Source organism: Coptis chinensis, chromosome 1 (assembly GCF_015680905.1).
Source record: "Coptis chinensis isolate HL-2020 chromosome 1, ASM1568090v1, whole genome shotgun sequence".
NCBI classification, from domain to species: domain Eukaryota; kingdom Viridiplantae; phylum Streptophyta; class Magnoliopsida; order Ranunculales; family Ranunculaceae; genus Coptis; species Coptis chinensis.
This window is the reverse complement of record NC_141456.1, coordinates 5,925,574-5,941,318: the sequence shown is the minus strand read 5'-3', so window position 1 is coordinate 5,941,318 and position 15,745 is coordinate 5,925,574. Positions and strand designations below refer to the sequence as shown.

The 15,745-nt window shown below is 36.6% G+C and overlaps 1 protein-coding gene and 1 long non-coding RNA gene across 2 annotated transcripts; both read left to right on the top strand.

The window, feature by feature from the left end:
* The first annotated feature begins 447 nt into the window (after positions 1 to 447).
* On the top strand, positions 448 to 2,100 carry LOC147521638 (uncharacterized). The gene is made up of 2 exons (XM_086578165.1): positions 448 to 602; positions 1,537 to 2,100. The coding sequence occupies exons 1-2, from the start codon at positions 546 to 548 to the stop codon at positions 1,987 to 1,989; spliced, it is 510 nt and encodes a 169-aa protein (XP_086434291.1). The 5' UTR covers positions 448 to 545; the 3' UTR covers positions 1,990 to 2,100.
* Positions 2,101 to 3,724: 1,624 nt separating this feature from the next.
* Positions 3,725 to 8,987, top strand: LOC147521637 (uncharacterized). The gene is made up of 3 exons (XR_015205206.1): positions 3,725 to 4,897; positions 5,009 to 5,047; positions 8,596 to 8,987. It is a non-coding gene; the product is annotated as an uncharacterized LOC147521637 (long non-coding RNA).
* The last annotated feature ends 6,758 nt before the right edge of the window (positions 8,988 to 15,745 follow it).

Genomic DNA, 15,745 nt, shown 5'->3' with positions numbered 1-15,745 from the left:
AATAAAATTTCCACTAAAAAAAATAAAAATAAAGTAAAGTAGAATAAACCAACAAACCTGTGAATTTCTTCTTCATCTTCTTCCTGCAAAAACACGTTAATAACAATAATATCATATTCTTGTTAGCTTGTTAGCTTGTTCTTAATGCATCCATCGTGTTTTTCATATTTTGATTCCTATTTTTTGTTTTGTTTATGTTTTCTTTTTATTTCCTTTTTAGTTATGACTTAGGGACAAATTAGTAAAATCTGGAATTTTGAGGATTTTGTGACAAGTGTAACTACCATTATTTTATGGAAAAATTGAAACATGTGGCGATAATTCCCTTGTAGGGCTCGGAGGAACCAACGCTGGGAGCAAAAAATCACTACTCACTAAACATGAAAGGATTATTTATCGAAAAATACAAAACATGAAATGACAAGAACGTGCAATTCCTGCGAATCTCGTGTGTAAGCCATTTGCATTCATAATTGTTGATCGAGCTATAAATAGGAGTGAAGGACTAAAGCCTTTCAGTGATCTGAGTACACAATCATCTTGAAATGGCGAAGACAATGGACTCTCTCATTTCTTTCTTCACTCTCTTCTTGCTTATTCTGGTAATGGAACCTGAAGTAGCAACGTCGATCCCTTTCCTCCCCTCCACATGTAGTTTGCATGCATCATAAATTATTCGCCCACATTTTCATTTATTATATGGTTTAGCTGTTGTTTATGATCGTTAGACTGTTTTGTTAAGAGCAAAGACCGCCTATATGTAATCGACATCTTAGATATTTGGTAAATACAATTTGAATCTGGCTTGGTCTTTCAGCAAAGAAACATGTCTCTTCTTGATTTGGTGCCATCAACAAATGCACCTAAAGTCTTCTATTGGCGGATATGTTTCATGCTGAAAGAGCAGAACTGTGAAGTAGCTAGACTTTTTTTTATGTACTTCATCAAAGGCTAATACTCACATATGTTGGGAATCTAAGTGGCTAACGTATGTTGGGAAACTATTTTTTGCATTCTACTGTTAATGAACAAAAAACAGAACAACTCTTCTAAATATCGACAAATACTCACATTGTATCTACAGAAAATTCAAATTTAATCAATGAGGATGCCTTGCTTTTTATATGTGATTTATTCAAACTGGCTAGGAGTACGTACACTCTGAAGTCTGATTACGGTCTACTGCCGGAAAATTTTTTTTGAAAAAAACGCCCCGTTGAGCCATCAGCCAATTCAGCGCACAACTATTTCTAAGTGTGCCTCGAAGTCATGCTGGCCTGGTGAGTACTGAAAAGGGGTGCAAATTTTTTGAAGCAGGAAACCAGCTTCAAAGAAGCAATTTTCTTGCGGACGTACATACATCTAACAGTGATGCAGCCATAGAATCATCAGCTTGTTTTTGTAGGAAAAACTGATATTCAGCTACATTTTAAATGAATTAGGCTTTTCACCTGAAATAGTTACATAAAATCGACCAACTGTTGTGTAGTAATTCTGTTAGTTTGTTTATGTGAAGTTTATCTCATACTGATGCAGTTTGCTAGCACTATCAATGCAAGAAAAGCTCCAGAAGAATATTGGAAAGAAGTGATGAAGGACCGGCCCATGCCAGATGCTATTGGAGGTCTTGTGAACTCCAACCAAGAGGCTCTTTCCAAACATGAAACTAAAGCAAATTGTCACGGTGATGCCAAGAAAAAGGAAGACAAATCATTTGCAGAGGACTTTGAGCCCAGGCCCAATCTTTCTGTATACGACAATGATGCCGAAAACAAAGAAGTGAATATCTTTGTTAAGGATTTGGAGCCAAGACCCAGTGCCACTGGGTATTATAAGGATGCCGGAAACAAAGAAGATAAATCCTTTGTCAAGGATTCTGAGCCAAGACCAAATGTGTCTGTTTACCATGATGACACTGAACTGAAAGAAGAGAAGTCCTTTGTTAAGGACTTTGAGCCTAGGCCCAATTTATCTGTTTACAATAACTAGTGGAAATGGAACCGCTTAAAACTCCCAGTTGTAATAAACGGCGTACAGCGTTATTTTATTTTATCCATTATGCGTTGAATGTTAAAGAAAGGATCGAGATTTGCAGTTTCACTTTCCTCGCAATTTTACAAAAAAAATATATGATCATAATCTTAGAATACTTGGATTAGGGAACATGTATGCGTCTATACCATTCCGGAACAATTGAATTTAAGAATGTACACATCCAATCCATTAACTTACATTATTGGTTAATGTAACCATAAATGCAAAAGCTTCAATTTCACCGGTTTGTTTCTTATATTCAAAAAAGATGTTTTTATTTCTTTAATTAGTATATTGGGATGATGCATCTTTCTCATGAAATTTATTGGAGTTGCTGAGTGTTTGTTTATAATATGGGGGTGTATTAAAAAATTGTTATGTAAACATTTCATTGTTGTTGTGACGTGAATTACTAAGTGATTGAGGAGTTTTAGTCAGTTCAATTTATTGAATTTGTAAGAAATGAATGATTAAAAAAAAAACTAATTTCAAAGAACCATCAGTTTTGATACTGAAACTATGAGGGCATTTGAAGAACTAAGGAACAAAGAACAAAGCAAGATCATGTCATATGCAGTGCCAAAACCAGCAGCAACAGAATTGAAGATCATTTGTAGGTATACTACAACTTGCTAACCTGCATCAAAGCTCAGCTACAGAGTTTGCTACCAGTTTTACCTGTAAAGTTTATGAAAACATCATGTACTATTGTTATCATGTTTATAAAATGCAATACATGTTACTGTTTAATACAAATTCTTATTCATCCAAAAAAAATGTTAGTTTGAATGTTCTTGGCTTTTTAAGTGTGATTTTTGGTATCTGTCTATAAGATAATGGCTTGTTTGTCATTACCTAATCGGTTTGTTTGTCTTTTGGTTTGTCTGGTTAGATGGTAGTTAGGGGCCGTTTGTTATTTTGATAAATCCGAGTTATTTAATTTCAGTTACAAATTCCCTTTTCCATTCTTGATTACAGGGCGAATTAATGTGGATGCACGAGCTATTTTTAAGTTGGGAGATGGAACTAGTTTTAGGGCTGCATACATGAGATTTCAGAGAATCTGGAGCAAGCACAGACTCTGGGTGGTGAACATCGTGTGTTGTTAGTGAGGCACTGAACATTGTGTGCTGATAGGTAAAACACTAAAGCATTTTCTGTTTCTCTAATTCTTAAATAAGCACAAAACTCAGAAACCAAAAGTTGGAAAATTGACGAGAGCTCCCCAAACAAAACTTCCGAACATCTCCTAAACCATTGACACCTAATTGAAGAGGGGCACACAATTGTCGAACAAAGCTTTTGCGTATATAAAGAGTTTTTGTTTGCATGCATGCCTTGGATTTGTTGCTTTTGTTGTTATGTTTTTTTGGGTGGGGGGTGGTGTGTGGAGATCGAGAAAAGGGGGGCTTGTCCTGCTTGCCTTATCTTTGGTCTCTAGTATCTCAAAAACCTAGGTAGTATACTATGTGACTTTAGAGTAGTATATCGTAGAAGGCTTGCATTAACTGAGCGAGTTACCACAGTTGAAGTCATCTGAGGTGAAATTGTTGTGGAGTTGTGGCATTGGTTCTAAACGTTGCTACCTGTGAAGCATTGACTAACTTCCCTTCTTTGTTGTCAATGTCATTCATTATGATATATTTTTATATTTATATTTTGCAAATGTGCGAGCTGTGGGTACATTACTTGAACCGTGAAGTACAAGATAAACTCAGGCAAAAACATATACAGTTGGAGGATAGGAGCTAGAAAAACTATCCACCATTTCACTCTATAATATAGTACTCCTAACCTGTCTACTTCAGCAGAGTTTTGTTGCCGAGAGCTCGTAAAGAGATTAAGCCAGTAGGACATTCTAGAGCAACTACACTATTAGTTTCCCTTAAAACATGTATAACTGCTATTTGTTCATCGTATGACAAAGTTCCCATAATTGTCACTGTATTTTCTGGTATTCAATGGCATTTGTTGCTGCATTCTTGATGCCTGAAGCTATTAATTATCTTTTTTTAGCCTTGTTCTGTATTGATCTGTATCCCGTTGAGTATTGCTAATAGCTCAAGTTGTAGCACATGATTCAAATTAAAGATCCTAAAGTCAGCTTGGATTTCTATTCTCGCATTTTCCGGATGTTGTAACTTATTTCCTTCAGCGAAATATTATTTGCTCAAATTCTTGCTTTGAGTTGTTGTTTAATCAATTGATGACGATTATGTATTCCAATAAAATTAGCCCGAGATAAAAACATCGGTAAATTAAAGTCTCTAAATAGTAAAACTAAATCAAGATAGGTCAATTGATTTATATTTGAGATTTCAGTAAACACAGCCCAAAAGATGGTTCGGAAAAATTTGCTAAAACTAAGATGAGAATCTTTTGTAGGTATATACTACAACTTGCTAACCTGCATCAAAGCCCAGCTACAGAGTTTGCTACCAGTTTTGCTTGTAAAGTTTATGAAAACATCATTGTAATATCGGTATCATGTATATAAAATGCAATCCATGTTGCTGTTTAATACAACTACTTATTCATTAAAAAAAATGTTAGTTTGAATGTTCTTGGTTTTTTAAGTGTGATTTTTGGTATCTTTCTATCAGATAATGGTTTGTTTGTCATTACCAAACCAGTTTGTTTGTCTGTTTAGATGGTAGTTAGGGGCCGTTTGTTTTTTTGATAAGTCCGCGTTATTCAATTCCAATTACAAATTCCCCTTTCAGTTCTTGATTTCAGGGCGAATTAATATGCGGATGCACGAGCTATTTTTAAATTGGGAGATGGAACTACATTTTGGGCTGCATACATGAGATTTCGGAGAATCTGGAGCAAGTGGAGACACTGGGAGCTGAACTTCATACGGGTTTGCTTCAAGTTTGTCATTACTTAATATTTCTTTTTGCTTTTTGATGAAATACTGATTCCTAAGACTATATTTTAGTTTATTTATGTTTGTTTTACATCTCTTGAATAGGTGGTTCTTGTGGTTTCAGTCTAAGTAAATCTGGCAAAGGTGAGTTTCTTATATGTTGATCTGCCAGACTCAGAATCTCTGTTACCAATGCAGTATGTAGTCTCTCTGTTACCTCTTATTTTCATAACTTCAATTCACATAGCTTCAATCCTCATATGTTATCTTTTGAATATTGTGTATTCTTTGTTTTCTTTTTATTGTTGTGATTTTAAATGAAGCTGTTTTAAAGCCATGCTATAGTTATAGTCGTTTCACGGCCAAAATCCTGCAAATGCATAAAATCTTTTGTATAATACAAATCCAACGGGTTCTGTAAGAGAAATCAAAGGTTTACCATATTCAGTGGTACTTGTTAGTGATTCGGTGATGTTAGAACTAGACAAAACTTAGACGTTGAGTGTAACTTATGACCGTTTCAAGTAAGCTAATTGTAGTTATTTAGTGGGCATGTTCTGTGTCGGTTATCTGGAGCCATTGGAGGTTATTTCTGACTGTTAATTTCTAGTAAATGTCAAAGTTAACTACTGAACAAGTGCTCAAATTTGAAATTAGCTTGGGCTTTATGGAGCTGCAATTGAAATGCTCTAAAGCCTCTAAGATTTGTGTGTTAAAGTTCTTTTGAATGAGATGGGCAGAATGAAGACACTGCATGCTTATTGCTTAAGCAGCTAGCAGAGGGGTTGGATGTTATTAAAGAAATTAAAACAAGGGCATTGCATCATTCCAGTCTGTATGCTTATTAGCATGGATCTGTATTTTCCTGTTTCTTGTCTGTGTTCGTGTTCTTGTATTTTTGTTTCTGTAATGGTGAGGTGGAGGGCTGTTGGGTCCTCTCCGACTTGGGTTTCATGAAGTTGAGGTGGTTTTTTAAGATTGTAATTTGAGCTCCTTTTGGGATCTAGTTGGATTACATTTTAACCCCACCTCTTGACTGCTTGAACAATTACAGACAAAACCAAGGAAGGGGAACAACCTCATTAATTCATGCAAGTCTACTGAACGATTACATGTTACCCCTCTCTCTTCTTTACCTTTCTTAGCATCATGTATATATAGGGCATGCAGAGGTGCTTGTCAGATAGAAGGTTATCGGGAAAGGCTTTTACAACTAGATCAGACTCTATTTACCCTGGTTACAACCCCAGTTTGGTACAACTTGATCTGACTCAGTTTGGTTGGTCTATATGTGCATGCATCTGGAAATATAAAACGGGCGCATGGCCAACTTAGTCGTGACATTAACATAACAGCTTACGGCGTATAGTTGTGCTGATTTTTTTTTTACAGGTCTTATTTTATGGACATGCCAGAAATCTGGCATTTGGTATTGGGCATCCAGTCGCCTGATGCACCACTTAGAGCACGTTTCTGTCCAATCTGAGTTGATCACGTTGTTTCATGACTTTGTCCAGTTCATTGTTTGGTTTTTGGTTTATCGTTATATTTATTTGCTTGTTCTCATCTTTGGTAGTATGGATAACCAACAATAGTGTTAGAATTGAAACCATTGTATGTTAATAACACATGTTAATATTTCAAACCTATGATGCACGGATGCTCCTAAAATGCCATTGCATCCGTGCATCATAGTTTCAAACTATTATTTAAGAACTTTAGGTTGGTAGATTTGTTAAAGACCTATTTTATGTTTTATCATTTTCTTATTATGCTATTTAAAATTCTGATGCATTCCTTAACTAATGTTATCACTGGTTTTTTCTTATTGTATTTAGAAATACACGATTTTTCCAATATGGGAACCGTTAAATTTTAGATTTGGAACATACTTAGGGGGTTCCTTTATTGGAACATTTAATAACTTTTCCAAAAATTTGAAAATCATAAAACATTTGGTTTCTGGATTTGATAAGGTTTTGATCAGTGTAAATTTGATTAAAGTAGCATTTTTGTATCTGTGTAAATTGTCTGTGTATATATTTGTGTAGGGGTCCCTATAAATAGAGATGCATGAATAACGAGGCTTACAATCCAGCAGGCAAGGTTAATCATCTTCGTAATTGAGGTTGTATCAAGAGACTTGTCTTTGTCCCTTTGTTCTGTGTCGTCTCCTTGGGCAGCCTTCTATCTAATCCATTCTCATTACTGCCTACAATAGGTTTAATTCTATTGGTTCCCTGCTGTAGTGAGATTGGTTTCTTCCCATCCTTGTTCGAGATATCTTTTTCCTCATCCTTGTTTTGGACGACTTTCTCTTGTTACAGTATATGGAACAAGATAGAATTATTGGAGACCTTGTGTTGTATAGTAATCTAGCTTATTGAGTTTTCACGTCAGCTTTGTGATTATAGTAAAGCAATATCTATATTTATGAGATTGAAGAATGCTGGTATTACTCCTGATTTAGTTGCTTATAATTCTATGATTAATGTGTTTGATAAAGCTAAGTTTTTTCATGAAGCGACACAGCTTCTTTATGAAATGAGAGAAGCTGGTGTTGTTCCCGATACTGTTAGTTATTGTACACTTCTTAGTACTTTTGTTGAGAACAAGAGATTTATTGAGGCATTATCGATTTTTACTGAAATGAAAGAAGTTCAGTGTCTCATTTTTACTGAAAAGAAGTTCTTAGGAAGTGTAGGATTAGTTGCTTGGACTGTGTCCTCTGCCATGCTATCCTCCATATTCATCTGATTAGTACTTTGAAGGTTTGAACCAAACGGGACAGCTGGGTTTGGGGTACTAAACACTGGCTGAGACAGAAGAGACGCAAACGAAGTAGTACTGCCAGCTTGGGAGAATGAAAACACTAATGCTGATGAACCCTTAGATGACAGACCTGCTCACGATTTACTAAAGGGCAAGTAGCTTGATTGGTTTGAATCCAATTCGTGAGATGGCAGTGATCTTTAGCCGATCATGGCCAAAATGTGCTCTTTTCTTCGGATTCATTAGAACCTTCTTTTTCAGAGTGAGACTCTCCAGGAGAAGTCGTGTTCAAATAGTTTCCTATGGTTGAATGCAACTAACATTTAGGTTGAGTAGCTCCTAGGTCTTGGAAGAGGCTTTGGCATCTGCAGAGATGTTAGATGGACTAAGAAAATGTGAATGAGGCAATGTACATCATGTAGGGAGTACTAGGTCTGTCAGTCCGAACTGATACGCTGCTAACGTCTTGCACATTATTGTAGCCTGCATCTTATTTTTCTTTTCTTTTCTTGCTCAGAGCACCATCCATTAGTTGTTGTACCCTAGTTGTCATAATGTCAGCCCATATCAAGCAGGAATAGTGTTGGTATTTTACCTTTTTAAGCCACTTATATCTTGGTTACATGTCTCTAGTTTTCCATAATTGTGAACAATGGTAATCGGAATATGATATATTGGTGATTCCATCCTAGATGTTGTGCACTATATAACATCTAAGCATCTAGTCGGTGAAGAAAGGAATGGAATTGCGTACTGTATATTCTAAGCATCCGTTCAATAGAGAGAATGGATGTTGCTCTAACCAACTAAGCTAATAGGCCAATTTAAATTGAGTATTTAAATTTAAATATTGTTGTGTTTTCATTGAGAGTTGAACTTGTATACTTGTATTCATTTATACTTGTGATGTTGTACTGTAGGTAAGAAGACAATCACGTGTTCTTGATGAAGTGTCACATGTTCCACCATCCACACGATGCCTTTTAAAGAACTTCAGGAAAAAAACCGTTGCACTTTGAAGCGTGTCTAATGACGTACCATCTGCTGACTCGTATAACATAATAATTGACAATATCTTTTATTACACAACTGAGTTATATGTTGGGGAAGGAACATTTGGCGACGTTTCAATTGGAGATACAATCACATGGCTTATGCCTTTTGTGGAGCCAATTTGATGTGAGTTGGTGAACTTTTTTTTGTGCAACCTAGTCGGTTTTGCATACACATGATGTATGGTTGTATATGGATTATGGAGTATACTAAAACTCATGTAATGTAATTTGTTACAATATTTTGGTGTTTTAGATAATCACATGTGTGTTTTGATGAAAGATTTTACTTCCGTATCTATTGTATTTTGGTAGAATGTTGATTTCAGTTGGATGGTTTAATTTTTGCAGGAAAAATGGATATGAAATTTAGATCATAAGATTTTTTTTTTTAAAAAAACATTAATGCTCAGAAAAACGACAGATATAGACTGTCAAAAAAATTTATGTATACAGAAAATTGATGTAGCATACCATCAATAATTTTCAAATTTGCATTCCAAATTCCATTAAAATCGGATAAATTTAACTAGTGAAATAGCAAAGTTTGACAGTTATAGTCTGTCAACAATTCTATTTATTAATGACGTTCACCACCTGTCAAATAAATTTAAAATTATTGATGGTAACTAATCGTCAAGAAAAAAAAATGACTGCGAATTTTTTGTCGGGCCTTACGACGAGCAATGTCAGTCAAAAATAGTGTTTTTTAATGGGTTTTACCCATCAAAAAAGTCTTATTTTCACCTAGTGAGAGAAGGTGGAAAAAGCCATCTAACCTGCTGGATTGTAGTCTTCTTAACAGACACATTTCACAGTATGTGAATTTGGAGGAGCAAGTCTCATTTCCCTGAATTTGGGGCGGGCAAGTCTAATTTCGTTTTAAAATAGGAGTGCAGATCTATAAAACCCAAAATACCCTAAGTTTTATTTGGTTCTTTTAAGGACCGAGTACCTGACTTCGGTATCATATTAGATTAATTAAGTTTATAAGTGGCATCTATTTACCTAGGTACACATCGAATAAGTTATTGAAGTTAATTGACATAAAACGACACGATCTATCATGGAACGTTTGGAGGTTGTAAATTGTCATAGGCTGTGTAATTGTGTATGCGTTAAGTGCTTGGAGGGTGAGGGACATGGTTGGTATGTGGCCGGTCTGTTTTCAGAAAAATTCTGATTCAAAATAAACCCGAATTTTCTCACAACTCCGTAATCAAATGTGGAAGGAAGAAACTAAAATAATTTAATTTACAACCTTCAAACATTCCATGATTCACCAGTGGCGGAGCCAGGAATTTGTTCCAGGGTAAGCCGGCGGTGAACTCCAACTCATATCAAATAGTGTGTACATGTGATTATTAGTTGGTTTTATTTTGGTTAAATAATTGTATATCTAATTGTTTGACAAATTGTTAATTTCTCTAGTTAAATTAATATTTTGAAAATCAAAAGTATATATATATTTTAGATAACAGACATTTCCTTATTTTGAAAGTGTTAGATGACAAATCGAACCTACTAGTTTGGTTAATTAGACTAAATAATAAAATTGTTAATATATTTTTTGTTTTAAATAAGTTGTTTAACTAGTAGTCTTATATAGCCCATAATATGTTTTTTTCTCCCCTCTTCATTTGTGAATAAATAATATCACTTGAGCGTAATGCAAAATACGCTTGTGTAATGCGGCAACAAAGAAAAGTTCACTTGTAAATTTGTCATGTCAGTTGTTCTAAATTCTAACGGCAAAATAAGCTTGCGTAATGCAACAACAAAGAAAAGTCACTTGTTCTAAATTCTAACTACCAAGATGTTTTGTAGTAATTTAGTTTATACAAAATCTAGTATACGCCTGTTGTACCTGTGCTCCAGCATCTGGGCCTCTAATAACCAAGGGGGTGAGGGTGTATTGCCACACAAGGGCATGCAAAATGACCATACTTATCATATCACTTCTACTTTTCATTCATTGGAGAGACCCATGTGTTATGCATTTGTTTTTCATTCTTTGGAGGACCGTGTTTTCGGTTTTTAGGTGAAGCTTAAGTCAAATTAATATGTCAATTACCAAATCACCTTTAGACCCAGCAAACTAAAGCCTTTATCTATGGGCAAAATAGGCAATTCATGAATATAAAAGAAAGCAACCCAAAAATACCTTTAGACCCAACAAACTAAAGTCTTTATCTATGGGCAAAATAGGCAATTCATAAATATAAAAGAAAGCAACCCAAAAATATTTCTGCCAAAATCCAAAATTCAGGGTGAGCCAGGGCGTACCCTGGGCCCCCCCTGGCTCCGCCACGGATTCACCTACTTCCATGGTCCATACAACCTCTTCACCCATATATGAGAAAGGACACCTCCTAAAGACCACTCACAACATCCCCTAAACACAACCATTCACCCTACAACGGCATCATAAAGTCATGGATAATTTTGGCTCCCTATCTACTACACTGCATAACTCAAGCTAGTATATATAAATTCGGGCACCGGGTGTCTCATTTCACAACACAAAAAATAAGGGAGTGTTTGCAATTATTGTTAAGATGATGGCGGAAAAAGCTGTACGAGCTCTTGTTGTATTATTTATGGTGGTTGCCTATCAAAGTTACGCAGCCTTCACAGGAGTCCCTATTGAAGCCTGCTTTATGAAATGCGTTCTTTCATGCAAACTTGCTCCTCTCGAATGTGGTAAAGAGTGTTTAAAGTAGTGTTGCAAATTGCAAATTGGGTTGTGCAAAAGTTAATTATTATAAGCTCTCCACAAACCCAGGTGTGGTGGCCAAATATCGTATATACCGATATTTACCATTATTTGAATAAAGTTCTAATATAATATTGACATGAGGGCCAATATATTCATGATAAATTTCAGATACAAAGGAAGGAGACAAAGATGGACACATGTCAAAAAGCTATTGGATGAACACATATGGAGTAACTATAAAAGAAGTGGAGACAAGAGAGAGGGAGGACATTCATTTCCCGACCACACTTTCATTTTCTATTTCTCGCATGTAAACAGAGAGAGAAAGAGTGAACGGTGTAAACCATCATTAATGGAAAAAGAAAAGCTTAGTGATCTTTATATATTCTCTTCTTGCATCTCATATTTTCGGATATTTTATTGATGATTTAAGGAATGCCGATATGAAATTATCGCTTGGGGGCGATTGTTTAATGACAATATGGATCGATCAATTGGAGATTGGATAAAGACCTCAAAAATTTTCTTTTATCAAAAATTTTGTTTATCAAATCCTATATCGAATTCAAAAATTTAATTGTCAAAATCCTACTTTTGGATTAAAAAATTCTTTTTATCAAAATCAAATCTATTTCGAATTCATAAAATTTCATTTAACAAATATTATTTCGAATTCAAAAATTTCATTTATAAAATCCTATTTCGAATTCATAAAATTTCATTTATCAAATATTATTTCGAATTCAAAAATTTAATTGTCAAAATCCTACTTTTGGATTCAAAAATTCTTTTTATCAAAATCAAATCCTATTTCAAATTCATAAAATTTCATTTAACAAATATTATTTCGAATTCAAAAATTTCATTTATAAAATCCTATTCCGAATTCATAAAATTTCATTTATCAAATATTATTTCGAATTCAAAAATTTCATTTATCAAAATTCAATTCCAAATTCAAAAGTTTTAAATGGTCAAAATCCTAATTTAATTGTCAAAGCGTAATTCAAATTAAAAAAAAATAAAAAAAAAATAATTCTGGTATCGGTAGCATTGTCTCTATACCAGGTCAAAGAAAATCCAGTTCTTGGCAGCAATGTCGAGTTCGGGTCAAGATCGTGATGAATACCCTGATGATATGTAGATCCTCATCTCGATACCGAGTCAAAAAATCCAGTTCTTGAATTGGCAGAAAATACGAGTTCGGATAAAAGAATTCAGTTCTTGGTAGAAATGCGAGTAAAAAAATCCATTTCTTGGCAGAAATGTCGAGTTCGGGTAAAAAAATCCAGTTCTTGGCAGAAATGCGAGTTCGGGTAAAAAAATCCAGTTCCTAGCATAAATGTCGAGTTTGGGTCAAGATCCTGATGAAAAGCTTCAAACAAAACAATGTCAAAATTTTATCACTCATGACGTCTATGTCTATACTCGAGGTCAAAAAATTTCACTCACGACGACGTCTAAACTCGATGTCAAAATTTTATCACTCATGACGTCTATGTCTACACTCGAGGTCAAAAAAATTCACTCACAGTGTCTAGCCTCGAGGTCAAAAAATTTTACTCATGACGTCTATGTCTATACTCGAGGTCAAAAAAATTCACTCACGACGTCTAAACTCGATGTCAAAAAAATTCACTCATGACGTCTGTAGGGGGATTTCCCGTTATTAAACATATAACACATGTATAGGAAATAACCTAAGACTATAGATGTCCAGCATGAGACGAGGACCATCGGATCAGTTTCGTGAATAAGTGATCTCGTGTTTAGCACGAGTGTTTAGTGGACATGTGTTAGGCACGTGGCTGACTGCCTCTAAGTATAACAGTTCTCCAAGTCATTAGGAACTGATATAGACAGTTCCTGAACAGAAGGAAACTGTAGATGGCGATCTCTGATGATAAGAAAGGAATCGTGATGACATATCTTAGGAGTTTCCTTTTAGATACAATCTTCCCATACATGATGGGACATTATGATCAACAAGAAAACTTATCTCTCATAAGATATGGTCTAGATTCAGACTTCCATAGGAAGAGGAATCCTAATAGGAAGGCAGAGTCCAAAGATGGAAGGGAACTCATAAGAGGTGAAGACAGCCCTAACCCTATGAATCTCGTAGCTCTTCCTATATAAACCATAGGGATTCGCTCTTAGAAACTACGCAAAATAGGGTTTGATTCTCCTTAATAACAAAGGAGATACGTAGGCAGCCGTTAGACGGTTCAACCCTAAACTCACCATCATCTCATCCCTTCTCCATTCAGTAAAGGCTTCTAGATCACAAGGCACAGAGGAAGATCATGGGATACTCGCAATCTCCCCTACATCGTTTGGCGCCGTCTATGGGGATGAAAGCAGGTAAATATTCGTTTCAAATGACTGATTTAGTCTAAAAACTCTTACTGTTGTGATGGCAGGAGCAAAGAAAACAAAGGGTGGCGCTACCACGCGCAGCGTCGCCATCAGATAAAAAGTGCACGAGATGCCTGAAGGGGGTGAGAATGTCAGTCACCAAGATGCGAATGATCCCCCCCCCCCAGGGACCTATGACCAGCCCTAATCGACCAGTTGTTCCCGGAGCAGGTCCCAGGAATAACGCTCAGGAGGAACGTCAAAATGATGAGAATGATGTCCTCACCAACCCAGAGTCTATTCAAGCGGTGCAGGCTCTGGAACAACAAAGAAGCAACCTTGAGCGAGAATTACAGCTGCTAAGGCACTTATATCAGTCTGACACAGGGAAGGAGCCACTCATAGACCTCGATGATGTCGACCTTTCGGAAGATGGTCGTGCTAGGAACCCAAGGCGTGTGGATCCAGTTCGGTGCGAGCCATCTAAGTCAGAATATAGCAACTCAGATGAGGACTCGGGAACAGCCTCAGAATCGAAGTCCACTGACCAGGATCGTGATGTCGACCCTCGACACCGAAAAAGAACTCAGAACAGGAAACTTTCTACCAAAGAAAGTGCATGGGAAACTAAGAAGAATGACCTGATCCGTCAGATGCATCAGATGACAGGCAAGGGGAGAAAAATGCAAGACTCCCTTGTTCAATCCGCCATAATGGGGGCAGGCAGATCTCTTTTTGGATCACGGGTGATGAGGAAGCCATATCCCCGTGGTTACAAACAACCAAAGTTTAGTGTCTTTAAGTCAGATCCGGTGGATCACGTATTCAAGTATCATGCCACTATGGGACAATATGAGAGATATGACCATATCATGTGTCAGGAGTTCAAAGTTTCCCTGTCTAGATCTATGCTCCAGTGGTACCACAGGTTACTTGAGCATTAGATCAGGTCATCAGAAGAACTATTTAGGACTTTCATAGATAGGTACTCATGCAACAATTAAGCATCAGCCAAAACAAATCGATGCGCTGTTCAATATCAAGAAAAAGGATGGAGATGCCTTGAGATCCTACATGCAACGGTTCATGAAAATTTCAATCCAAACAGAGTCTTGTGACGAACAAACTGCTATAATAGCTTTCAAGCAAGGGTTGGATGAAAACAACGCCTTATTCGGATCTCTCTCCAGGAAACCACCTCGTAATTTAGATGAACTCCTTGATAGGGTTAAAACTCATGCAGGGTGGAAAGAGGATGTCCTAAGCAGACGTTAGGAAGCAAAGAAGACTTTGGACAGTTCCTGGGGTTCCTCGAGAAGGGAATGGAAATTCTTCCCCTAAAAAATCTAAGAGAGACCGTAATCATGGTCGCCAAAGGGCTGAATCTCCCTCAAAGGGATGAATACCCAAAGGGCAATACCAAAATGTAGCCAGTAGTGCAGATGGAAAACCACAGAAGAAGCCACGTGTGGAGGGAGCTGAAGAAGCTCTTCCCTCAATGGATAGAAACTTCACCCCTCTTAACAAAATGCCAGATAAGGTTCTGGACTCGATAAAAAATCAGAGTTACCTCAAATAGCCAGCTCCGCTAAAGCTAGGCTCTCTGGGTACCAGAGACCAAAGGACCTACTGCAAGTTCCATAAGAGAGCCTGCAGGACCCTGAAAAATGAACTACATGATCTGATTGAAAGGGGGTATTTGAAGCAGTTTGTGGCACACGAACAGGCAAACGCATGAGGAGATCAACACGTCAGTTCAGGATCCCCCAGGTACTGGACCGCTCAATGGGCGACTCCAGATAAATATGATTTCTAGAAAAGCAATGCAAGTAAACGAAGTGGATAGATTACTGAAAAGGGTGTGCGATATCAAATGCGCATCGCCAAGCATATGAGGATCATGAACAGCGAGCTGACTACATGATCTCAGGTTAACGCGGT